Source organism: Melanostigma gelatinosum (assembly GCF_949748355.1).
Source record: "Melanostigma gelatinosum genome assembly, chromosome: 18".
Classification (NCBI taxonomy): Eukaryota; Metazoa; Chordata; class Actinopteri; order Perciformes; family Zoarcidae; genus Melanostigma; species Melanostigma gelatinosum.
In genome coordinates this window covers 4763645-4790812 of record NC_136651.1, presented here as the reverse complement: position 1 = coordinate 4790812, position 27168 = coordinate 4763645, and the positions used below count along the sequence as shown (strand labels likewise).

The 27168-nt window shown below is 41.8% G+C and overlaps 1 protein-coding gene across 1 annotated transcript; it reads right to left on the bottom strand.

Annotated features, from left to right (window-relative positions):
- Positions 1–2665: 2665 nt before the first annotated feature.
- map1b (microtubule-associated protein 1B) lies at positions 2666–19338 on the bottom strand. The gene is made up of 7 exons (XM_079290149.1): positions 19091–19338; positions 17017–17118; positions 12157–12239; positions 11185–11325; positions 5662–10804; positions 5310–5548; positions 2666–4913 (listed from the first exon to the last, which is right to left on the bottom strand). Exons 1-7 carry the CDS (start codon positions 19272–19274, stop codon positions 4758–4760), a joined length of 6048 nt encoding a protein of 2015 aa, XP_079146275.1. The 5' UTR covers positions 19275–19338; the 3' UTR covers positions 2666–4757.
- Positions 19339–27168: the final 7830 nt, after the last annotated feature.

Here is a 27168-nt window from a genome sequence, read left to right as displayed (position 1 = left end):
TACAGGTGGCGCTGTTGTATTACACGTTAAACATGCCTGATGAGTTTACTGAGGTTTGCTGCTATCAGAAAGTTTAGGACAGAATAACGAATAATAATATCCTATGTGTAGATAATGTGTCGTACACAGTCATTCACATATTTGCACTTTTGGCCTGTCATTGGCGTTGGTTGTCATTGCGTTATATTTCAAAAAATATATATAGTTTAGTGATATACATTTTTCACACAGTTCATACTGTAGGTTGTCTATTTTAGCATATTCATATCTACCCCATACTGTTTGTAATAAAAAAAGAAATACATACATATATTCCTATTTAGATTTTCTGCATTTTCATTGTGTTATATTTCTGAAATGTTTGCTCAAATTAAAGATATACCCCCGAAATGTAACATTACGGTGAAGCAAATGAAGCAACACGAGGGAGACTTTGTACCGAGGCCATTGTTAATGCTAAATCAACTAATATTATATTATACTTTAATAAGGGAGGCCTCGGTGAGCACCAAACCCTGCCACTCGTTAGTGTGCCCATTGACCCACACAGCATTACATAACCAAGGACTTATGTCCTTGTGAGGGAGTTCTGCTGCATTTTCTCTGTGAAATTTGAAATTCAACTCTTAATAAAGAATATTGAATATTTTTGGTGTCAGAACTCTGACATAAGTAAAGTCTTATTCAGTGCAGCTACGCATGTGTACATTTCATTATAATCTCATGTTCTTTCTCTTGTTTCTTCATTCACAATTTAATGGTTCTGTGTAAACATGATTGGTGAACCTGCAGACACTTGGAGAAGATTCATGACAATGATTGCGGTGCTTCTTAACGTGACTCCAAAGACCGACTCTCTCGCACAGAGAAAATAGGGCTGAGACAGGGAGTTCCCCACTGTTGCCCTGGCAACAAGATCTCAGCCCATCCAGCTGAGATTGCGTGCTCAGCCAATCAGACACGGGGCCTTGGATAATTCATGGTGTCCTGCAAGGTGTGCCTGTGTCTCTGTGGGCTTCTCTCTCTGTGCATGAGTGTGCGTTTTAATGGATTTAAAAGCAGGTTTTCCCAACATATAGCGTGCCGATTCTATACATTCTAGGGTTTAGTGTGGTGGCAGCTCATGTTGAGTTGCTCAATCAATGCAATAAATCAATAGGGAAAGATAGTACTGTTTGTAGCTGAGGTCTATGTAAGCACTCAGACTTTGATTTCCCAAACATTGAGGTTCTGCTGACAGATTCTTACATCTTCTTTGCCGACAGATAGCAGCTCTTACATCTTCTTTGATTTATTCCTGTGTGCACTTCCCTTTGGTTGTGGAAAGTACCCGGGGTGCCCCATCATCATTAATAAATGTCCCCATTGAAACAGTTTCGGCACGGAAAACAGCTGGTACTGATCACTTTGTCAGACTGTGTGCAACTGTTCTAAAATGACTGTCCTTGAAAGATAATTATATAGGTTATCCTCCACCTATAGCAATACTTACGACATACATTTATATGCATGTATATTCACTCAGTGACTCATTTTGCACTAAATCATAAATGCCTGCCTGTTGGGTTTGGATAAATAGTGGAGAGGCTCTTTCCTTTGCATAACTTCTGTATAATAATATATTATATTGCAGGCTTTCACTTACCGGTGTGCAGTACATGCTGAAACAGCTCTGAGAGACTGGCTCAGACATCAGACATGTGGACTTGTTGTCCTCCACTGTACAGCAAATGGATGTTGAGTTGTGGAGACATGTCCTCTTATCCTGCTCATATTCAGACAGTTTCCCGACATGGATGACTAAGTGCATGTCACACAATTTAACCGGCAGTGTCAGGCAAAAACCTTTACAGAACAGTGTCAAAACACTCACACACATCTACTCTCTTTGCTTTGCTACATCACTTACTGCACCAGCTTCAGCTAATGTGTTGAACTAAGATGGTAAGCTCATGGTAAACTTTGAAGAAAGAAGAAGAAACCATTTTTATTGTCACATTTTACACATAGACAACTGCATTTGACCCATCCCTGTATATAGGGAGCAGTGGGCTGCCATTGATCGGCACCCGGGGAGCCGGGGGTTCAGTGTATTGCTCAGGTACACTTCGACACGTGACACGTCCCAGTCGGGGATCTAACCGTTGACCTTCCGGTTCCCAGACGACCTCTTAACCCAGTGCGCCACGGTCACCCCTGCGTCTGATGTCTGCGAAACATCAGAAAGTTAGCATTGGTATTGCGCGCATGTTAGCATGCTGGCATTAGCTATTAGCTCAAAGAACCGCTGTCCACTCAGACAGCCGACAGCGTGGCCGGCTCTTGGTCTTGTTTATATGAGTAGAATTGTAAAGGCGTAACTTCTTTGGGCATGTTAATCGCGAAATTATTTTTATGAAGTCATTCTTCACTTCTAAGCAAGATACTGTGATATTTTCAAATGTGGTACTGTTTATGATGTGCATTAAGCCAGGCTCAGAAGAAGAAGCTGTTTTTAAAAAGCAATGGAGGAATTTTCTTTTCAACATCACAGTCTGATCATAACATTATAAGAAATAACACACTGCCTTTGTAATACACGATAACATAACTGGACCCCATAAAGAGGTTGGAAAAAAACAAAAACACAAATTATTTTTTTCACACCAGATTTTATTGGGGTTGTTTTAAATGTTTGTTCTTTAGTAGTGGTTCCTCTTACATCAGGTTTGCCATATGGGGAGAGGAAATATTGCACACAAACATCAGAAAGCACTAAGGAATACTTTCACTTGAAACTAATTGCTATACGTTACATATGAGTTGGGGTAAGGGGCAGAGAAGATGCAAGATCACAAGACAAATATACCACACAGCTGCAGACAAACATTATTAAAGTTCTCCCGAGAGAAAGATGAGGAGAAAAAGGCATAGATAAATAGACAGAGGGAGAGAAAGAGAGGAAGTATAGAGAAAGAAGAAATGCCAGTTCAAGAGAATTGTCAGTTCAGAGATTGTGTGTTGTTGGTTTGAGTTTTCCTGCAGGACATCTGATTGTTAGCGGTATCATGAACACCAGACGTCATTTCAGAAATATCTGGTGAGCTTGATGAGTTGATAGAATAGCCCAAAGTACCAAAGTCTGTCATCATCGAATTGCGATTTGTTAAATGTTTCCCCAGAAGGTGGCCTGTCAAAGTTGATCTGTGCTGTATGTGTTTAAAGTGTTTTTGTTTTACATACTTTCATCAAAAACACACAAGTCACTCACTCTCACCTCCATGAGCTGCCTCTCTCAGGACTGCGCCTCTACTGGAAGCTTTTACCTTTTCATCCCGACTAAAGAGGAGAAACTCTTCTGTCACAAGAAATGTTCAGCCTTCAACCTGAAAAACTTCTGTACCACACCCAAAGTCAAGTGTTATATTGATACAGTGCACGTTTGTAAGCCATTTGAGTTACTGGAGTGTACAGTGTCATGACACAACTTGCAAAAATCCTAAAATGCTCCTTACATTAACGTATTTAGCCTAGCCCTGTTGTTCTTAATGCAAGTCTGAGCAAAATCCCCATTAAAAAAAGAGAAAAAGAATATTAACACATCATGCATGTCTTCCAACCACTCCATCGGCCACAAAGCTATTCATAATTACAGGACAATGCTTTAGAAAAACAAGACATTTTAAGGTTTATGAAAATATCCTGCCTCATCAGCTCTACAATGGGAAAGGCTAGAGCTCCCATAGCTCAATGATTCCATAAAAAACAGGTATAAGAAATAATATCTGATCTTCTCTTTTTTAAACTTTAACTTTGAAATAATCCTGAAATAAAACAGACATTTTGAAATAAAAGGCGATCCTCTAAAAAGCATTGTGCCAAAAGACAAGGGAGCGCATACTGAAGCAACTTCCTGTTGTGCAGTGCAAAAGGCTATCTGGACAATCAAGCACAATAAATTAACATTTAACATAATAAATTAGTATTCATACATAAGCAGCAACATAAACATCCATTTTAAATCAAATGAAACCCAGCCGACTTAAAAGCATAAGGTTTCACAACAGGGGCACTTTGTCTCGCCCGTGATGAATATGAAGTCATAGTAATGCTAATCAGTGTTGAGTGTCCTTTCAAGTTATTTCATATCCACCATCATTCAACTATGTAACCATATAACAGTCCTTTTTGGGATTGACCACTAGTGTGTAGAGTTACCTGCCCACTCTTGTGCTAGTTGCACCAGTTCTTATACATTCACTTTGACCCTCTCCCGAAGGCAATAACAGAAAACGTGTTTTATACTTTGGTGTGGATAACAGGCGTTATTCAAGAATATATGCAGGGGTGTTTTGTTCACTGACAGCAGTTAAATTGATTAAACCCTCTCATGTATTCTGATCAGGGGAATCAGAAGAAACTCAATACTTCATCAACATCATCATTATTTGATTCTGTAAGAGTTAGCTTAATTGACAATCATGACTTGGCTGTGCTTTTTTTGGATTCTAATTTCTGCCCAGCGCAATCTATTTATACCTAAAACTTGACAGTGCGGAGGAAACATTGTCCTTTAGATGAAGCCGCTCAAAGCTAGTTTGTATTAGTGTTAGTCCTCATTGGAGATATTATCTTTTTCATAGTTTGGTACACAAGAAAGAGCATTTTAGAATATAAGTGTTTAAGTGTCTGCTTATGCTTTCTGCTACATGGATTTGTTTTCTTCCTTCAATACTCATTATCAGTCACGAGGCCCGCTGTTTTCTTGCTGAACAGGCCTACATCTCTATCTTACAAGCGGGGAAAGACTCATCCTGCATGACAACAGTGCTGCTGCTGGCCAGGACCATGATGTTGAGCTCCTGCTGCTTGTCGTGGGTCTCCTGGTACCACTCCCTCATCACATCAGTGTCATGGGTTGGAATCAGAGTGACCTGACACCAGAGAGGAGGGAGGTTGCTAAGCTCAAGCATTCAGAGAATTCAATAATCATCCAAAAGTTTTCTTTGTCTTTCTGTCTCCCCCTCCCATTTACCCCTGCTTATATACAACATTCTAATCCAAATGCAAATGTGATAAACACAGGACCAAAGAGAAAGTCATATATCAACAATAAATCATTTAAAAATGTGTTTATAATGAACAAATCTATTATATATTGTATGTATACCTTCAACCCCTTCTGGCACAGTGAAATTGGGCCGAGGGCATTCACAAATAGGAATTAAAGAATCTCAAATTGAGGCTCACAATTTGAATGTCAAATAAAGCTAAAATAAACAGCATTCCAGTTAGTTTTACAGTATCATTTCAATCATCTAAATACTCACCTGCATATTGTTTCCCCACTGGGCCTTTCCTTCAAGTAGAGCATCAAGGACAGCCCTACTGGGCTCCTGAGCTGTTGGATCATTGCCACTGACCACATAGTAAGAAGAGCGCACCCGCTTAAAGAACTCAGCATCCGCATTCTTGGCATTGCAGTGATTAGGGATGTAAACCAAATCCATGTACATCGGAGGACAGTTGGGCAGAGATGCCCCACCTGATACCTTTCCACTGCCAGTACCTGAAAGGGCAAAAAATAAAGCGCTCTCTTTGGTAAGGTCATTAATAAATATGAGCAAATTATGTGAGGTAGTAAAGTGATTTAAATTATGACAATAAGTCGGTAATATTCACCTGATGAAGCACTTTTTACACCTCTGGATGCAGAGGTATTGGTTGCATTCTTTGCATCTTTCCCTTCTCCGACACTCTTCTTTGGAGACAAAGTCTTTGTGTCCTTCACTTTTGATAGAGCAGTCTTCCTAGCTGGCGAGGAAGACTTTTTCAAGAGCTTTTTTTTCTTGGGCTTTTCTCCTCCTTCGGTATTAGCATTGTGGAGGTTTTCTTCCGCCTTAAGGGCCTCTGGGTCCACCATGCAGACATCATGGTGGCCTGAAGATGGAGCGGAGTCCCTGAGTGTCACAGGAGGAGGATCGGCATGCCTGTAGGTCAGCGTTCTGTCAGTAGGCAGAGTCTCAGAGTCGTCTTCAGAGTCGATGTTGGCATCTGCTGTAATGGAGGGGCACTCCTCTGTCCCTGGTGGGACATCTGAATCCGTCTGGGAGGGGGCAGATTCACTCATGGATGTGGGCGGGGTCTCCTCACACTGCTTGGTGGAAAGCTTACCACCTGGAGGTGGGGGCCCTCCTCCTGACTTGACCAGAGGCTTCTCCTCATCCGTGGCATTCTCTTCATTGATGAAGTATTCTAGAGGGTTAGGGTTGATGAAAGACGGGGACAGTTCTGTCTTGGGGTGGAGATACTCACATGAAGTGACTAGACAGAGGTCAACATCTGTCTTAGATGGAGCAGAGGGATTCTTCTTCGCGGAAAATTCTGGGTCCCTGGAGCCACAGGCAGAATTGTAATGACAAGGATCAGAGGATAGAGGTAGATATGATGGAAAGGGAACTTTGGGGCTCACAGGGGATTTTCCCTCAAGTGTAGAATCCTCACATTTAAAGGGATTAGTCTCCTTTGCCGGGGAAAAGGTCTCTTCTTTTGTAAAGATAAAAGACGATGAAGGAGAAGCAGCTTTGGGAGGTGAGGGTGACTTGTCATATTTCTGTTGCGTGTCAGATTTATTCGTAATGCTCTCCACAGATGGTGAAATTGGGCTAATATTTTCTTTAGCCGGGGAGCCTCCTAGCACTGGGGTTGGCTCATTGGAGTGGGGAGAATGGGTTAGAGAGGATGCCTTTGGGGTGACCGGAGACTTCTGGTCAGCCACGGCATGTAGCATCTCCGTCATCTGGCATGGGGTTGTAACAGAGGGAGTTGACTGAGATGCATCTGATGGGGTTGCAGAAGTGGCAAGCGCTGAATTGTTCTCATCAAAAAGAAAAGGCTTTTCCACTGTAGAACTATGGTCTTCAGATGGTTTTCCATTTGCTCCATCTGAGGGGCTATAGTCAACTTCAGTCGGGCCATTCTCTGTAGCACGTGAACTGCCTCCCATAGATAGATGCTCTGGAGATTGCTTACTAAAGTCCAGGGCTAAGGAGTGGTCAGGGGAATCTTGGCCAAACTCGATTGACATGGTGGAGTGCTCTGGGGATTTTGTGTCCTGTGTTCTGCTTTTCGTCTTTGGTGAGATGTCTGGGGAGATAGACATGGGCCTCGGGCTATCTTCCTTTGATGGCGATCCCTCAGCTTCCTGGAAGGCAGTTGGGGTCTGAACCACAGACACAGAAAAAGAGTCATCTACCTCTGTTGAGTGAGGGGAGCCTACCTCAGCATGAAGGGAGGGAGAGTCAGTGGTGGGTTCTAGCAAGGAGCAGGTGGCCAGAGAGGTGGTGGATGCTGAAGCTAAATGTGAAAATGTATCTTCTGCTACCACCTCCTCCAGAGGGGTTCCTGACTTGTCTGATGCGGTACCCTCTGAAATGGACATTTTACTCTCTTCTTTGAAAGCTATAAAAGCATTAGTGTCTGATTCCTGTTTGGTCATTGGTGCTGAGGACAAGACTGAATCTCCATTTTTCTTCTGATCTCCATTGAAGAGTGACTTTTCCATCTTCGTTGGGGAATCGGGTGCAATTGAAGGTGAGCACTTTGGAGAGGACATTGTCCTCTCTACAGGGGATGAACTTTCTCGTTCTGGCTCATTAGGCTCTGGAGTACCTCTATTGGAGGACTCCTCTTTATCACTTGTTACCTCCACAATTGTTGGACCCTGTGCTTCGTCTTCTGACACAGGTGGTAGAGCTCCTGCTCTTTCATCTACTGGTGACTGATAGTAAGGTGTGTGACCAGAGGACTGAGGCGAGTTAGGTCCCTCCAATGTCTTGTCATCGGGGCTGATCGGGGGATTAGCTGTCTCTCTGGCGCACCCTGCAAGTGTGGTGGACAGTTCTATTGGAACAGCAAACAGTGATGGAGAATCAAACTTGTCCTTGCGGTCCACTGAAGGAGATCGCACAAGAGGTGATGTTGTGGAAGTTGAACTGGGTCTAACAGTGTCTGTGTCTGTGTCATGATTCTCATATGACTCTTGAGCTGTGGCAAACCCTTCAGCTTTCCCTGCATAGGGAAACCCCTGACAGAATTTATCTTCTTCTAGTAATGAAGGAGGAGATATTGTGGAAGCGGAGTGGTTGTACTCCTGGCCTTCTGTGGCATCACTCTGCGAGTGATCTGTCCCTTGCATATCCTGAAGTGGAGACAGCTTCTTCCTGTCAAACTCTCCAGATGCTAATGTCACAAACCTGCCCACGTCCTGTGAAGGAGACTCATCATTGGTGTTTTCATCACTCATAATGTCCCTAGGAGTCAACATCTCATCCATGGGAGTAGGCACACTGGAGATCTCAAGGGTGGACTGAGTGTGGCCAGAGGTGACAGTGTAATCCTCAGGGGGTTCATCTCTGTTCTCATAATCTGAGGCTGTTGAGCTCTCAAAGCCAACAGGAAACATTTCGTCATGGATAGATGCAGCTGGAGAAACAGGTGTAGACACTTTTGGTGAGGCTGATACAAACAGATTATGTTTGTCATTTTCTCCCACACTTGCATTCTGACCTTCCATATCTTTATTAGTTACATCATCGTTGTCTTCAACACTAGCTCTTGGTTTGCCGTCCTGGTGTTCATCTTCACTTGGAATAAGCTTTTCTTTATCTGGTTCCACCCTCTGTGGTTCATAAACTTCTTCTATCTCTCCCTTATCTTCATAATCTCCACCCTCAGATGTCTCCTCCATGACAGTACCTTCATCTTCAAACTTCTCACTTACACTGCCATTGAATTTTCCTTTAAGAACTTGTTCTTCTGGAGTCTCTCCAGTGTCTCCTTCAACCTCTGTTGTGGTTATACCCTCATCCACAGACTCTAATGCCTCAGGTGACTCTTTGGTTTGTATTATGTCTTCACTGTGGATCATCACAGCCTCATCTTCCTTAATTTGTGGCACAGTTGCATCGTCCTCCACCAAATCTTCAGCTCTAAGCTCCTCAAAGTCCTTAGTGAGGTCTTCTGGTGTGGACATCAGAGATCTTACTGCTTCTGCATCCTCTGCAACAGCAGCTGCACTTGGTGCGAGCTTGCCACTGTCCACCTTTGTCTCCTTCTTTGTCACCTTTGGCTTTCCTTTCTCTTTTAACTTGGATGGGATTCCTGCATCTTTCTTTGAAGCATTTTCTTTTTTCAGGGGCTTTGGTTTTGGTGCTAGACTCTTTTCTTCACCCACAGCGGATGTCTTCTTTATGTCTTTAAAGGGCCTTTTGACATCTTTCTTTTCTTCCTTCTTCTCCTTCATAGGTGAGTCTCTTCTGATATCCTTTTTTATAACTTTCTTTGCCTCCTCTCTTTTTACTTTTTCATCCTTTTTAACACTGTGTTTGGGTGTATCATCTTTCTTTGCGACTTCTTTTTTAACCTCCTTTTTCTTTTCCACAGACACTTTGGCCTCCTTTTTGGGTTTTATGTCAGGCTTCTTTTTTTCTGGAGTTTCATTTTGAGCTGTTTGCTCTGCCTTTGCTTTTGATTCTTTCTCGGGTGCCTTTGCCTTCTCCTTTTTCAGAGGGGCCTTTTCTTTTTTCTCAGCCTTCTGTGTTTTTTCATGAGACGATTCCGCATCTGCCTTTGCCTTTTCTTCCTCCTTTGAATCCTTTCTGATGCTTTTGCTTGGTGATGGCTTTGGGGTAGTCTTCAGGCTCTCTTTGCTGTCAGTTCTCTGTTTCATCTTAGCTTGCTTGAGTGTTGGTGTAGCCGGCATATTCGAAGTCATCGCTTTCTGAGTGACAACTGGCTGTTTCAAGAAGTCCAAGTGCTTTAGCTTTTCTAAACCTTCAAAGATGTGATGCTGGGTGGCATTTCCAGGAAAGAGAACACGCACAACCTTATCTGAGGGATTTGCAGGGTGCCACACAATGAGTGAAGAGATAGAAGTCAAGTAAGAGACTGGGAACTCAGATTCTTTTCCGTTTGGCAGCAGAATGGAGGTTGTGTCTTTTTCACTTCCTGTCCACTGCTTCATAAAGTGCTGCATCTCCTTGCTGTTCCTTGATGGATTGAGCACATACATCTCAAGCTTCCCAACGCCCATTTTCTGAAAAAGTATGAGTGGTTCAATTGTGTTTCCAACAGGCCTTTGCAAAGACTCTAACCTCAAATTTAGCTTTGTGAGGAACTGCTGAGTGAACGCTGCCTCCTCAACATTCCTCCGCACTCTGTAATTAGGTTCTGGGTTATCCAGGTTTTCAGGAAGATTCACAAACACAATGCCAATATCTGGAGAAATCATGTTCTTCACCCAGTCACTGTTAGCTGTCGATCCCTGTGACTGTTCCTCCTCAAGCTCTGCAACCTTCCTCTGCAGCATGCTATTGATGCCTGGCAGGTTGTCGTCACCAATGTGGGTCATGAGGATGGAGTCCACGCGGTCCAGATGTCTCACCAGCTTCCAGAAGCACGACTTCCTGTCCGAGCCACCATTAATGAGCATGTTGAAGCCGTTGACAGCAAAGAGAGCAGAGTCACCGCTACCAGCAGGGAAAATGTAACAGCATGGTTTGGAAAGTTTCAGGAATCCACCTGATGTCGGTGGTTCTAACATGTCAAAAGGAGATGGGATCTCTACTGATTCAGATAAATACTCTGTGAACTCCGAGAGGCCCTCCATTTCAGGGAGTATGGCAGTGGAGTTTAGTTTCATGTAAATGAAGTCCTGCAGGTTGTGTTTGTCCAAGTTGGAGTTTTTCCATTCGCCTTGTTCAGGGCAGGACAGTGTGAGTTTGGCTTTGTTTCCCGGGTTAATGGTGCTGAGCAATTCACCAATCTGTGCATGACAAAAATGAGGTGGCTTTAATTTTTAATTTGTCAAAGTCCGTAATAAAACGAGTAGAGCTTTGCAATCACAGATTTAGTGTATATTTGTTTATACAGTATCTGTAGGGTATGTATGTCAAGTTTTAAGACTATTATTCAATGCAAGAGTGAGAGCTTTTCTGGAAAGCAACCACCATGTATTTATTGAAAGGGTGTTACTGACAAACATATTTAAAGAAAAATGATTCTATAAAAAGACGGGGAAAGCCTTTCACTATTGTAAATAATAAAATTGCCAAAACCTGTGTATGAACATGCGGAAAACTATCATATTACAGTATCATAGACCAAATTTTGGTGTGCAAAATAGAAATCATCATGCCAGCTCACCTCTTGGTCGGTAAATATGTCTATGAAGTTGGAGAAAGAGAATGATCCAGACTGAAGAATCAGCTCCCCACTGTTTTCAGAGCATTGCCCCGAGAGAACCAGAAGCTTGTGTCTGGAAGTGTCTGAGATCATCAAACGAGCCTAGAAATTTAAAGAAGAAAAAGTCATGATAGTGCACCACTGACTTTGGTTGGAAGTAATGGACAAGTGAAAGAAACACTGATTAAAAACAGTAAAACAATATTTCATTTCTTGCAAATGCTTAAGAAAGACAAAGAGTACTATACAAAAATCGAATTACGAGATACAGATACAGGAAATACAAAGCCTTGCTGCTGCAGCAATCAGCTTGTAGATTTAGTGCATTTGAAATATCACCAGTTTCCCGTCACTCAAATCATTAGCTAATTAGCTGACTTGTTCATTCTGCTGAGTTTCTTTTCATCCGTCTATCTTTTGCCTCTTCCCCTCTTTCTGTTGGTCTTTTTTCTTCTTGGCTGGCCAGATCAAATCTGCTGTGCTGTGATCTATTATTAATGCACAGTTTGACTGCAGACATGGTTGGGGGGGAGGAGGCAATGCTGAAAAAGGAGCAAAGATGACACAAGACAAAACCGTCATCTGTGCTCCTCACCCTCCTGTGTCTTTCTTGTTATCAAAATGTAGCAAAAGCCTAAATGCAATGGCAAATTGTAAAGGCTGCACTTGTTATTCAAGCAGTAAATAAGGCATTAGTCCTGTCCTTTGAGATCCTAATTGCGTTTTCATTTCAATGAACAGCAGTTCCCATTAAGAGGGTAGATAGTTGGCCAAGGTTGAAGAATAATCCTTTTCTTGCTGTAATTGCTTTGTAAATGTGCATTTATTTAATTTATTTGTGAATCATCCCTTGATAGGGGGATGGGAGATAAAATGCAAAGTTACAGAATAAGGAAGAGGTTATAATAATTTAACAATTATATCTAATTTTACCTCAGTACTGACTGCTTCATCTGAAGGGTTGATAAGCACCACCGTCTCCAGGACATTACTTTTATGGTGAAGAATCCTCTGCCCTGCAAAACGAAATGGAAAATAGTTAGAGAAGAAACATAGCACAAAAAAGGTTTTCAATTTACTATCACATAAGAAGAAAACCAGCAAATATTGACATTTATCAAGTTGGAAGGAAATCAATAGATTTTTAATTGATGTATTAATCAACTAATGATCAACCGGCTCTACTTGACTTCTGACCAAACAATAAAGACAAAACACAATGATTACTTGACTCAATCATCGTTTGTTTCGGGTGTGACAGGCTCATAATCAATCATCTTAGGTTTTGGATGATTGATTATGATGATGACTTTGGTCCATGTGTATTTGGGGGTGTATCCTTTGGTCCAGCTGACGTCTTCATCATTATTCATCTTACCACAGCAGGCTTCACTCACTCAATCTGTCTTTGTTTCTTCTCCTTGTTATCTCATTTATTTTTGAATACTTGGATCAATGAATTCCCCTCCAGCTAACTGACAAAAGATTGGTTTTATTTGATCAGTTTAGATCAACGTCTACTTGTAAAAATGAAAGGAACTGCTGCCGCTAACATGTAACAATATGTTCCCTGTTACGTTCAGAGGTCAGTGAGGTGTTGCTTGAATATAAGCTTAAAATTGAGAGGATAGAGTGAGCCTCGTCTCCAGGGACGTGATCCTGCAGCAGCTATCTGGCTCCTGGGGGCGATTCTTCCATTTATATTTCATATAGCAGATCCTCATTATGGCGCATATAGCCATTAACCCTGCCGCTGCCTCCCAGAGGGCTGTCACTCCATATGGAAAAACTCTTTCATTCAACAAATGAAAGATGCTTGAAATAATGAGTATTTCACCACTTGCCAACCCTTTCAGCAGTTCTGGTATTGCACTCCATTTGTTTAATGGAGTTAGTTCCCCGGAGGGAATACTATTCCTAGTGTGCCTTTGATTTTGAGTTTTCATAAAAATTCAGTACCATGGAAGATGCTTATGACAAAGACAACATCGCCTTTTTCTGCTTTCTTTGGGAGAGGGGAGTATAGGGTCTTTTGCTATTCCTTTCTGCAAGGTTTGCATTCAAATGTATTGGTTCTTCATTGGTTCTTTTCAAATGAATAACAATGTCATTGTTTACTCAAATATAATTAATATCAGTAAACTAGTATAAGATAGAAATATCAAAATCTAAAAGCAATTTTTCCGATAAAAATACTTTTTCAGAAAAATGACGGTTATGATTGTATACTTTTACTCGTTTCCAAAGCAAACGAATGATGGATGGATTGCTATAACATTTAGAACACACGTTCATGGTTCCCAGAGGATGACTCCAAATTAATTTGGCAATCCCCTGACTTTTCCCCTTGTGAAAAATTGTGCCTTTAATTTAAAGGATAAAAAAAAATACTGCAAGATATTATTACGGTGCAAAACTATTTTAATAGTTTAATTTCAGATCTGATATTTGCTATTTAAGTTCAGTCCTTGGGATGTGAAGACACTGTTTGTGATTTATTTGAAAGTCATAACAACAAAATGTAATCCTTTGCATTTGTATTCTATTTGCAGTTTGAAGCAGATTTGCGTCAATCTAATACCGCCATCATCACAATCCCAGTCGACTCTGGGGGAACCAGCTTCGCTCAGCTTTGTTCTGAAGAGACAGCAGTCTTAAACTGATGACCGAAGAACAAGTGACTTCGGAAACAGTTTTCCGTGGTGTGTGAAATGAGAGAACAATCAATCATGGATGTCTATCGCTCATCCTGTCGTGCTATGATACACAAGCCATTGCCAATGTAATAGAAAAGCATCTTTCTTTGTTTATCACACCGTGGGTTACGCCCAGCTCACTGCCATTTTATGTTATGAAACAGAAAATACATTAGTCTGTTTAGAGCACAAGGGAGCCACCAGCACCGCCACCACCGAGCTGCCAAATTGCCGGGTGTCTTGGCCAACTCGTCAGAAAATGACACATTGTGCACTGGGGCTTGCTTGACCCTGACAATTACCTTGATCGATGTAAAAATCCCCAATGCCCAGTGCGTCTCTGTCTCAGCGGGAAGCGAGGTAACGCGACACGCATCACTGAGCATTCTCCTTCTGGCTGAATAGAAAGTGCAAGACTGGTGTAGCCTGCCTGCCACAGACCGAACCAGACAGGGGAACATCAATGTGGATGCCACCTCACCAAAAATAGATCAGTGGAAAGACTAAATTCAGTATCTCTTTTTTTTGCATCAAAGAAAGACCTCACACATAAGGATTGCAAATGTATCTCCTCAGATGGCTGCTATGTGTCAGGCATGGAGCTCATCACATTGCCACTGCTGTTGAATTGACTCACAGAGCAGTCAATCACTTGTGCCGTAGTATTCATGCCTCCAAATAACATTCTGTTTCAAGCTCATTTACAGCCGCGATAAAACATGTAATTATAAGCGAGGAAATCTATGTGTAACCAGAACTATCATATATCCATCAGGGTAACACTGAGGGTCTCCTGTCTGGCCCCTTTTCTCCTGCCTTCCCGTCCTCTTCACAGTGGGGTTCCTGTGCACTAATGCAGTGTGATGGATGGCATATAATAAGCAGACAGATAATTGGATTCATCCCTCTCCGCCCAATACCACCTGCTGGTTTGTGTTTTCCTGTAAGCACTGTGCCCGAAGCAATAAATGCACTACACTATAAACATAAAAAAACGTTTTTTCTTTTCTACAACGAATATTAATAAATTATACCTTCATAAAGTTAGCTGCTCAGCTTCCTAATCAACCATCTTCATCCTGAAAAATGCACTTAATGTTTGATTGAGCTCGACATTTTGAAACATATGTTTGTTTGCCATGGCGAGAGTTGGATGGGAAGATTGATACCGTACTCTTAGATATACGGCTGCAGCCAGCAGCTTAGCTTAGCATAACGACTGTAAACAGGGGGAAACAGCTAGCCTGGCTCCGTCCAAAGGTAACAAGATCTGCCTGTACCGATCCACCAGCAGCAGTAACTACTTCTTACTATAAAATATTGGGAAGTTACTGCTCCCGAACAGAAAATACTGTGGCACATGTTTCATTGTTTTTGTACAGACTAAACAAACAAGGATAAATGTGTTGATTGGTGCAATTTGGTGACGCTGACAGGCGGATTTTGTTACCTTTGGTCTTCATGCTATGCTAAGCTAAGCAGCTGACGGATATGAGAGCGGTACATTGAACTTCTCATCGAACGCTCAGAGAATAAAGCAAATAATCGATTACCCAAATGTCGAAGTATTACATTCAAGCTGTTTATTTTGTGTTTCACACAGTGACACGGCAGTAATTGACAAGTTTAAATTCAAAGTATACTTCTATGAATGAAAAAAACACAACATAGCTATCTCCTTAATAAACTTGAAATCCCTGTGAATGTTTCTAGGAAGCCCCTCATGAAGCAGTTCATGTATTGGAAGTTCAAAAGACAATGGAAATCCTCCCCTTAAGAAATAGACTTGGCAAAAAGCCAGAGTCGTAGAATACAAGAGAACAATATTATTCCAGTTGTTCTGTTTATGCAGCGTTACATCTGGCCTTGGCTTTATTAATTCACAAATCAGAACAGCATTTCTGGCTCTGAGTCACATCTATCTTCCTACCTCACCCCCCTCCTCCTTTTCTCCCTTGTTTGCTTCTCTCTCATCTTCTTCCCCTCCCTTCTTCATGTTCACGGACAGACACTTACCACTGGGGATTCACCACTAATTACTCCCGAATCAACTGCAAATCTAGAACTGCGTTGCAAGGCAACGGCACACATGAAGGGGGAAGGGTGGAGGATGGGAGAATGGAAAAAAACAAGTTTGGATGAAAGTGATTGGGAGTCTTTTTGAAGATATACATCTCTATGTTTCATCTCCCTCTCAAGTTATCATATTTCACCTCTGTAAGCACAATTCTGAGATTTGATATTACTGCATTAAAATAGATCACCTGATTTAGTCTGCAGCAGCAGTTGTTGGCTGGATCAATCTATTGTGAGGAATGACGCCCTGCTGGTTATGTCCAATATGGAGCAACGCCAAGCAGCAGCTTGAACTGCTGCTGACCGTCAAGGCCATACTGCACAGACCACATCCTGCCACACTGGATCTCTTCCATCTTTACAGAACCTCTCCCTCACCTTGCAAATAATATCGGCACCATGCAACAAAATGCTGAGCGGACATATCCAGGGACAGGTAATAAAACCCTTCAGCTTAGTGTCGTGCTTGGAAGTTAAAGCTGACTGTGTACGCTGCTGAAAAGTGCAGCGATAGTATGTAACAAAGTGTATTCACTAAAATACTTATGTACAGTTCTGAGGTAATTGTACCTCACTTGATTTCATTTTCTGGTACTTAAAATCATATCAACCAATTACAAAGAAAATGCTGCTCATGTGGCATGCACCAGTGATAATAACCTATACAGTGTATATAACATATTCTACATACAGTGTATGTTTGGCTGTTACAAGCAAGTATGCTAGATTCAAAAAATGATGGAACCAAAAAAACAGTCTGCAACATTGACAGCCCTTCCCTTTATTGGGGAATGAATTGATTGGACGGGCTTTTTCCAGTCTTGCTACAGACACAGAAACTGGATGTTCTTTCTTTGTTTTGGTCAGAACATTTGATTTATTGATTGCGGTTGGGGTGTAAACATTTTTAACAAATATAACAAAAAATGTTTTTGTAGAAGATTACCAACCCTGGCTTTAAAGCACAATCAGACTGCTAATGGGAAATTACAAGTGAAAAGGTATTTAATTTCCAGTGTACCTCTGACATCTGCAGAGAAACGAGCTGAGTGTCTGGAGACAAACAGCTTGAGCTCCTGGTCCAGGTTGCAGTCGATAAGGTTGGTGTCCCATGAGCGGATCCCTGCAAGACGAACAAAAAAAGAATAAAAATAAACAAGAAAATAACAAAGAGCAAGGAGAAGAAAAGACGGCAGCGAAGAAAAACGTATGTGAATCAATGCTCACAGCAGACAACACACCGAGAAACTTGGCAACAGGTCTAATAAATGTGCTAAGTCTCACCCACACATCTCTTTCACTGATCCTGTGCCTCCAGTTTATTGGAAAGATCCAAGAGGGAACATATATAGACTTGTTACTGGTTTGGCATGAGAAATAAAAATCTATAATAGGAAATATCCATGGCCTGTCTGTGTTGCGCCATTGGCCAGATGCACTGGTAATCTCCACTGAGCTGAGTCATGGTGGTGTCATCCTCTCTTCATAATCATAGAGTCGAGGCCTCATGAAGGCCTCTGTTACGTGATGACTTGCACTGGGGATGGAGACAAAAGGACTTTTTGGGGCGTTTATCTCTGAGCTTAACTACACACTACATGTGAACAAGTGAGTGGATTTAACTCACAATATCATTTGTTGAAAGGGTATTACAAGAGTAGGCCTAAACTGGAGATACAGGGTGTGGCAAGAATATGAGAACATGAATCGATTAACATGAGCAACAGTGATGAAGATGATAGAATGTTTACAAGAATAAGGTCACATGTTAATACAAAATAAATGAGAAGAATGTAGCCTGTAAATTGAATAAAATTGAATGAAACTCGATCATCAGAGTCTCAAGATTGTGTGATACAACCAAACGCTCCAGAACAGCTAGTGAAGGACCTTGTGGGTGGATTTTTACAAGGACAATAGCCAACTTTTGGTCTCACGATCTGCCACAACAAGGGACAACATCATAATATTATGAATGAACAAAACACGGAATCAAACGGTGAATCCGAGAGGTTCAACTCTAGTTACCCTAAAATCAGGTGAGACCCAGAAGGAAACACTTCCTCTTTCTTCTCTCCTCCTACAGTAACTGCGCCATATTCTCCTCTTCCCTTTCCTCTCTCACACAAACACTGCACTCAGTCCAGAAAAGGCAGACAACTACAGCAGCTGCGGCTTTTCTAAAACGCCCTGCTCACTTTGAAAATCGTTCCTTGTGGCTTTCCGTAGGGACTGCAGTGCGGACCGAGCCACGCCCACCATCCGGTGAGGGATGAGAGAGCTGGATGATGATGGAGAGACGTTCCCACGGGATGTAAGGGGGAGATAAATCTAATTCGACCCCGCTGTTTCAGCCAAGCAGTCATTTCAGCCTCAAAACACAGAGCGCGTTTCTTCACTTTTGTCTGCAAAGCTCTCCGCCACAACAACACAAGCAGAGAGAAAGCTGCTGCTATAAACCCCGTTGTCTCCTCCTGACTGCAAACGGAAGCGTGAGACCCTCCTGAAACAAAAGCCTGGCGCACCTGAATAAAGCTCCGGCAAGGTGCTGCGGGAGAAGAAGAAGAAAAAAACCCCACCGCAGATGCACACGGAGCCAAAGAAATGCGATACGCTGCATTGTTGACGCATAGTCCAGATTTAATGCTGAATCACTGCTGACAGCTTTATTAGAGGAGCGGGCCCACGTGTGTGGATGACAACAATTGGGCCTACTGACATTAATGTGATAATCACACTGAACAAACTCAGTGGGTGGGTGGCAAGGAAGGTATGGGTTGAAAGATGTGAGGGGACAATTGTCTTCAGTTTATGGTGATGTTACTGGGAGGGGCTGTTCAATAGCCCCTCTATAAACAACATCACCTCCAGCTCAAATCATGACCCGACAAATAAGGTTTTAAATATCGTTAATGACCCATCAATGTGCTTAATTCGCTGAATGGATCGCGCGTAAATACCGGTTAGAAACAGGTGCATCTGCAGCTTACATGACTTCTACAGCCATAAGAAGAACTTCTGCGCAAACACATCTCTGCTCAAGTTGTTATGAAGATGTAAAGTGGTGGCCTGCACCCATCAAAGCTCCATGTTACCTTTCTCTATGTCCGCAATGGCACACTTTAGGTGATCCTCCGTTATGATCTCACCGATAACCACCAGCAGATAGAATTTGCTGTCGTTGAAGTGCTGCGAGGGGCTGGAAGATGTCGGAGACGTCCCCGCATTGCTTTGAACGCCTAAAGTCTCCATTTCTGCGGATTGCACCAGGGTGGCCATCCTTTCGTCTGTCTCTCCCGTACACGCGCGCGCAGGATCCCAACAGCAGCCTCCTCCCTTTATTCGCTACAGAGCACCGGAGTGGTATCCAGACATGCAAGTGGAGCCTTGATAGGAGTGGCCCTAGCTTTTTATACCAGCAGACATTGTGTCATAGTCGGTAACCGGGGAGAGAAGAGGGCGCCGGTTTTCCTTTTTTTTTTCCGCACACTCACTCCACAGCTGATGTCATCCGCAACGAATCAAACGCCTCCGGAAGTCACTGAGATTTGATGCTTTGTGTGGAAGTCTTCATCAGTGCTAGAATCCTACTTGTTACTCTTTACAGATACACGTTTGATGTGTTATGGAGTACTTTTTAACCATTGCGCGTTCAACATAAAATTAAAAGTGTTTTATAAAGATTATTCAAAGGTTCATAGATTATATCAACGCTGGTTTTCTCTTTTAAGCTCTGAACATACATGAAGGGGAGCAAAAGGTAATAAAGAGGATTCAAGCTCAGTTTTCTGTGGACATATTTTACAAAGGTGTTGCTGTAAATATGACCCCAGAGGTTTATTATCTGTGCGCAACTGAATGCAGAGCATTGAGCAGTGTGATGATTGCTTTGTTATAATGGACACAAATGTTCAGAGGATAAGAGGTTGAGTCTAATTATTGGTGATACTCTACTTTAATGCCACAATTTTGAACATGCAGTGAATTTGTGCAACTAAAATAAAGTAATCATTAAAATGTTGCAGTAAAGACGAAAGAGTTCACACCATCCCCTTAAACCCCTAGGCCTATAGATAAACCAACAAATAAAACAAATTTGATTTAAGTTTAAGAATAATCAAGATATAGCACCCCCACTGCAAATCACAATATTAAAAACTGACTGAGGCATCATCCAAACATGATATTTCTGTCTTTGTCTTTTCACTAAACCACGCATGCATGAAGTGTTTCTACCCCGACAGCATCCTTTATATGTAGAGATAAATGGCTTGATGTCTGATCACAGCATCCATCTGTGATCTCGCTCAGGTCGGTCCCTCGCAGTCGAACAGGGAGTTTCAAGAGATTCACTTGAAATAAAACAACAAGTCTTTGATTGTAGAACGCTTCCATCTCACAAAAACAAGTTCATATGAAAGAAATATCAAATCAGAGGGGGGTGAAAGAGGAACAACTACAAATGAACAGCAACTGACAAGAACAGAGATCAAAGAATTCCGGTCCGTCATATTTTATCAGAAAGGAAAAAGCGTGTGTGTGTGTGTGTGTGTGTGTGTGTGTGTGTGCGTGTAGACGTTAAATGCAGTTGGCAGTGAATAAAAAAGAAATTTTTATCTTATGATGTAAACATAAAAGATGTTTCCCAGGAGAATCATCGAAAGTAGCACCTAAAATTAGGCCCGATGTGAAAGCAGACATGCTTCAGAGCTGTAGCCGACTGATGCAAGAACGAAGGTCACAAATTTGAAAGAGATAGCTCAGGATGCAGATATAAAAGGATGCACGCACACACACACACACACACACTCCACACTTACGCAAACCCTGACTTTCCCCCCTGGCAAGCCTCATTGATGTGATTCGGTCTCGTGGATGGGGTCACTGCAGGTGTGCTATTGACTTTAATAAGGCTATCAGGAACAGTAGTCCACGAGTGTGTGAATATTTCAGGGCCTTTGTGGCCTGGCGGGCTGGGCTTGGTCATATTCTCCTCAGGCCATGGGAGGGCAAATCAAACATTCATACACAGCTGGGAAAGAAGGAAGGCATTAAAAATACAACAGGCTGCCACCAAAAGTCCCCGAAGGATGGGATGAACATGTTGTTTGCAGGAGGTGGGCTGATGGATTAGACCGCCATAGGATTTTGTTTGTGCACGTGCATTTGTGTCTATACGTCCATGTGTATAGAGGCTGTTCAAAAAATCGAAAAAAAATGGTTTTAATAATTCAATAACCTTAACACCCTTGTGGGTCTGACAAAACATCAAATCCTGTGAAGCCTCAGGTCACTTGTAAAAACAACAGACACGGCATAATGTACTGGGTGAGTCTGGAAAACAAAGAGATGTATTCAGTAAGGAGAGAAAACATACATTTCATAGAAAGAAATGTTAAAACAACAGTATTTGTTAGGACAACATGATGTGAATGATTAGTGATTTGAAATGGGTTAAATTACAGTTGATTGAATTAAACTTGATAATCATGTAAACCCTATACACTGTCTTTTAACATAATTATGTGTCTGCTACTGTTGTCCTTTTCATGTCAAATAATTTTGCTGCTTTTTTTAACAACGCACCTGGACTGTCTGAGCTCTCTTTGTTTTCTTTATGTTGCTTTGAAAATCCACATATCAAAGTGCTGTCCGCCGCACCTCTTTCAGCTGGCGCAAAAGGTCCCCAAATTCAACCTAATGTGACACACTTTGATGGCCATGTTTTTAGGTCTGATTGAGTTACTTCACCGTGAGTAAGGTATTCATCATCAGAGATATTCCTTTTGTTTCCTTTGTCTACTGCTCAGTGTCGCTGTTGTTCCTTTCAAAACCCCCCAAAGTGACCAAAGTGACTGCTTTCTGTCCACTTTGCTTTGTGTTGATACTTTTGACCACTCAATTTTGATTGGAAATTTGGAAAAGTCCCACCTCTATGTTCAAAATGTCACTGTTGAAATTGGGAGAACCTCTTCCTCACCTGTCTCCTTCATCTATGGTGTCCCCCAAGGCTCAATGTAAGGCCCTATTATATTTTCAATAAGTCGTACACGCTAGAGTTGTTCAGTACCAGCACATTTTTACCAATAGAGTCTGCTCACATAGTTGTAGTTGACTCCAACCTTACGTTTGACAGAAAATTATTCAGGGTAATAAATGTTAGGTCAGACTTTTGTTGAATTTTTAACCTGGTTTACATTTTTGTATGCCCCTCATTGTCGCACAGTTTAATTATTTTTTAATCTTTAAAGTACTTCAATTATTTTAGCATATTTTCTTGCTTACTGTTTGCTTTACTTGACTTGCTGTGAGTAATGGCCAAGATATCCCGAAATCATGTATTGATGACAAATATCTGATATGACAGGTTGTAATTTAATTATTTGTTGGCATAGAAACAGCCATCTGCCCCGACTTTGCATGGGCCCACAGTTAAGACCTTATTGCCATGGTGAGAGAGAACGGCATTGTGGGTAAAACGTCTTTCCACTGGCTGCATCTCGCTGGCCCCTCCTGTGCAGAGTTGGCACATAATATTCAATCAGTTATTAACGTTTACATTAATTACAATATTTACGTAAGTCATATACTTTAATCGTGACAGACCTTTCACATAGCAGGGAAAGCACAGTTGTAAGTACAAACATGCCATTGAGGTCATGCGAGTGACCCCATCCATAATACCAAGGCCCACACAGCCAACAAGCACCATGTGTTCAACTGCTCACCTTGAGCGAGGTTGATTTGCATTATTAAGTGAAGAAAAAAACGTTTTTCTACAGTAGATGCTGCATTCATTCATGAATAAAGCAAACACAAGTACACAACAGCATCCTGGAGAGGAAAGCACAAGTGCACAGACCGCACTCCATCACCGGGTCCCTCTCTCTGCCCTGCCTGGTATCTCTGTGGTAGTTCTCTGGGCCAGCCTACACCCTGCGTGTGAGTCCGTGGGTGTCTGAACATACAGTACAATTGACTGAGAGAGACAGAAAGGGAGAGGCACAGTAGAGTTCAATCAATCGGTTTACATCAGCACACAGTGTTACACGCTCAGTCATGACACGCAGTACAGTAGGATACAGTTATCTGTGTAGGGGAACTGGGATTTACTTTTCTATTGTTGTCAGGCTTTATCCTGTCCATTGAATTTGTTGTAAATCCCAGGCAGCGAATAATAGTTTTTGACCTGTTTATCGGGACACAAAGGTCAGAGAGATAAGCTAACGCTGTGCACAGCAGTGGTGTGTGTGTGTGTGTGTGTGTGTGTGTGTGTGTGTGTGTGTCTGAACCATATGAACCCTGGTGTGTCTGTTTCAGACGACTGCTGTGGACAGAACATGGCTACCTAGAGTTCAGACTGGCGAACCAGCCGGCTAACTGAAGATTAGCCACACCAACGCCATGGCAGTGGGACCACTTTGGTCCAGACTAAAATATCCATCCAATAGTTGTTCAGACCAACAACTATTGCATTGATTGCCATGAAATACAGAGCAAAGATATCTGTGTTTCCCAGTGAATGAATCGTTTAACTTGAATTATCCTCAGACTTTTACCTGCATCATATATCCCTCAGTGAGTCATTTGAACTTTACTAATTGATCCTTGAGAAAGGAGAAGTATTGTTGGCCATGAGGCATCAGCTCTGATTCAAGGAGCGGAGCAATATCCAGATGACACACCGGTTTCACCACTTCAGAGGAAATGCACTGTAGTGGTGCAAACGTTGCTGTGAGAGGATGACAGAGCAAACAAATAGGGAGTCATGTTTCATGACGTCATCTGTTTTCAATGTATATTCATTTCTCTGTAGTTTAGATCACATGGGCAGCTGTTCAGTATCCTGCAGATGACAGTGCAGGAGAGGCCTCGTCATAATTAGACTGACAGCTCCCTCTTGTGGTGACACAGTGACAAGGATAAAAAATGACATTCTTCAGTTGTTGGAGTTTATTCAATCGTCCTCAGTTATTGTTCAGCAATTTCTATAGTGTAATGCTGCCACTATATTGTACTATATTTATATAACTTTGGGACTTTTATAGATTCATTATGTTGCACGAGGTACTATAGCTTTAAGGCAGAAAGTGGCATGGAATTAAGATACTAAGTTTGTGTATAAGATGTGTACTTCACTAAATGTACTTCGCTACATTCCACCACTGGAAGGTACTTTTCAAGATATAGTTTCCTGATGGTTCGTAAACGTAGGCAGCTCCTTATGTTTTACTACAGTGTGTCATTTTTTACGTATTTTAGTTTCCAGTATTTCAACGAAATTGATTTCTAGCTATTAAAATGTCAAGATACACACCTGTGACATCTCCCTCTCAGGTAAAGAGCCTCTTTGTGGTTCTGTCCCGTAGGAGAAACACTTCGCGGCCGCCCATGAGAGCTCACAGCTCACTTTCTCAATCCTTGATCTGTGCCAATGTTACACCCTGATAAAACCTTCATCATCACATCATGCGCTTCCTCTCTGATTCTCACTTAAACCGCTCAAACATGTCATTACCTGAAATCCACACACAGAGGTTCTGGCGATGACCTTTACACAACTCAGAGAAAGCACAGATGATAACAACCTGTGAGGTCTTGTTTCTGCACCGTGCTGTGCTTTTATTATTTTACACAAAAGCAATTTGAGGGAAGCTAACTGCAACATCAGCCTGCTTATTATCTGAATTTGTGGAGTGGGCCATTGTCTGTAATTAAAACACAACCAGTGAGTGGAGCTGTGGTGCCATCACATGAAGAAATATCAGCTACATCTAGCTCAGTGGGACTCAGTTTTGACATTTATGCGGAGTGCAGTTCAGGACATTTTTGGATTTGATTTTACAGTTAAAGGGTCTGAGAGTTAAAGGAAACGTTTGGATGCATTTTAGGAAACTATTCCCCGTCTTACCTAGAGTTAGATGAGAGGATATCACCTTTATATACCTCTTTTAAAAATAAGGCTACAACCTGCAGCTTGGCTAAACATAAAGACTGGTAACGGGGAGGCTAAAGACCTCTGTGCAAAGTAAGAAAATCCACCATTTCAGCATCTCTAAAGTGCACTAATTAGCACGTAACATGTAGTTTGTTTAATCTGTACACCAAAGTGAACAAAGTGTAAAAACAACTGGGGGTTAAGTGCAACAAAACTCCAGGAAGTCACTTCTTCACACCAAGAAATAGTCCCACACAACCCCCCATACGCCCCATAACAGTTGTATTGATCTTCTCATCTAAGATATTATGCATATTTCCTAAAATGTCAAACTACTCCTTTCAGATCTGAGTAAGTTGCATTTGGTGCTGAGGTTTACGATTTGTCTGAGGAGGTGGGGAGTTACTGTACTTGTGTGCGTCAACATACACACGTGAACTCTGCTTTGTGTGCCAACTGTTTCCATTTCAACAAGGACATTAAGGCAACAATGGGGTCCATTAAATCCACCAACTCCATTTCAGTGGAAATACTTGGCACCTGCAGCACAATATCACACATGGCAGCACCCTTCCCGACATCTCACAGTGTCCTGCAGCGGACAGTAGCGCCAACTCTGCTTAGCGATAAGTAAACTGTGGGAAAACACAGAGACTACATGTCACAGAGTTTTTCTCAACCAACGTTGGACCAAAGTGTATGTGGTAGAAGTTATTTTAAAATCATGAAAAATATCATTCAATGTAAATTGGCCAAACAAAGTAGTTTGAAAATACATACAAATACCACAGACGAACTCAGTACTTCCCATTTATGGAGAATGTAGAAATAGAGAACTCCCTTTCCCAGTGAAGACCAGAGGCATCCCATTTCATCAGACCAGTCATTCCTGTGGTCAGCTCTGTAGATTCTTAACCTCAGTATTAAGCGTTAGAACATGTTGTTCTGTGCTGATCAGTACAGAGGGAACTCCCACTGGTCCATACTGTGCTGTTCTATGCTCTGGGGTTCTTTGATCTGTTTACTGTCAGGTTAAAGGCTCACTCACTTCTTATCGGACTCCTTAACTGCATGCTATCCACCAACGGGTTGACTGATGGTCAACCAAAGCTCTTGCTAAAACACACGTACACACGTACACACACACACACACACACACACACACTCTCCTTTGGCTGACTTCATTTTGACCTGCCATCTGTAACAGTTTAGATATGTATCATTAGAACTGATCATTTTGCTGCTCACTTACTCGCCAACTGTTCTATCGTCATGCTGCTCTTCACGCTAAATTAAAATGCTCCTGGTGTTTTAGGCAGTTTGTAAGTACAATGTACACTCAGTTGCTACTCGTACATTAGATACAAGACATAGTGTAACGCAACAACCCCGAAACTTACACAACTTTCATGGAAGTTATAAAGTTCAGTTGCAACCTATTTATGCTACTAGATATTAGAAAAACCTTTCTACATCTCGACATCTTTTTGGATTCAAATAACGATTGTATTATGGATGTAACAATAACTCACATTACCCTTTTTGTAACCGACGTATTCAAAATGAACATTTCTATCGACATTTTTGTATTGTCTTGTGTTTCGTGCCCTGTATCAAAGTGAATTATTAATCTCCCAATCAACAGGATGGAAATGAAAGCTGCTATAATCACTATTTTTATTTATTTTAAACTGCTGAAAAAAATAAAACACCTTTCAGAAGTGGTTTCTCGTGGTAAGCGTAGGTAAGTAGGCCACAGTCATTTTTGCGAAAGTTGTTTTCCTGAATTGCCTTCCAGCCTTTAGTGGTTAAAAAAGATTTGCTCTTTTTCAGTGTATTTATGCCAATATCGAGTGATAGATATGTGAGAGCGTAGAATAATTCCTTGCGCTGCACGCTGTCGAAGTCTTGCTTGTTCGATGTGTAGTGCTGTCCATGGTGCTGATCGTGCAACCGTCACAATGTCGCTGTCTTAGTGACTTTGTTGTGCATTAATCACAGACTTAGGCCTTGGACTGTTTGTGTAGGAACTGTAAGGTTACATAGTGGGGTGAGGATGCACGACTTTAGCATACTTTACATTTGCCATTTGCAACGTAAAAGGTACAATAGAATTGTTCGAGCAGTCCGGAAACATGGAAGGACATACAGTATTTACAGACGCTTGCTCGACCTTGTGAATGCACATTGCAATTTTGCTAATGTGTAACTATTTTCAGTCTTCAAGCCTCATTA

Coding starts and splice junctions, on each gene's coding strand:
- map1b (XM_079290149.1), bottom strand. CDS start 19,274: ATGGCCACCCTGGTGCAATCCGCAGAAATGGAGACTTTAGGCGTTCAA. Junction 11,326..12,156: donor ATGAAGCAGTCAGTACTGAG/GTAAAATTAGAT, acceptor TTAAATTTCTAG/GCTCGTTTGATGATCTCAGA. Junction 5,549..5,661: donor TGTAAAAAGTGCTTCATCAG/GTGAATATTACC, acceptor TTGCCCTTTCAG/GTACTGGCAGTGGAAAGGTA.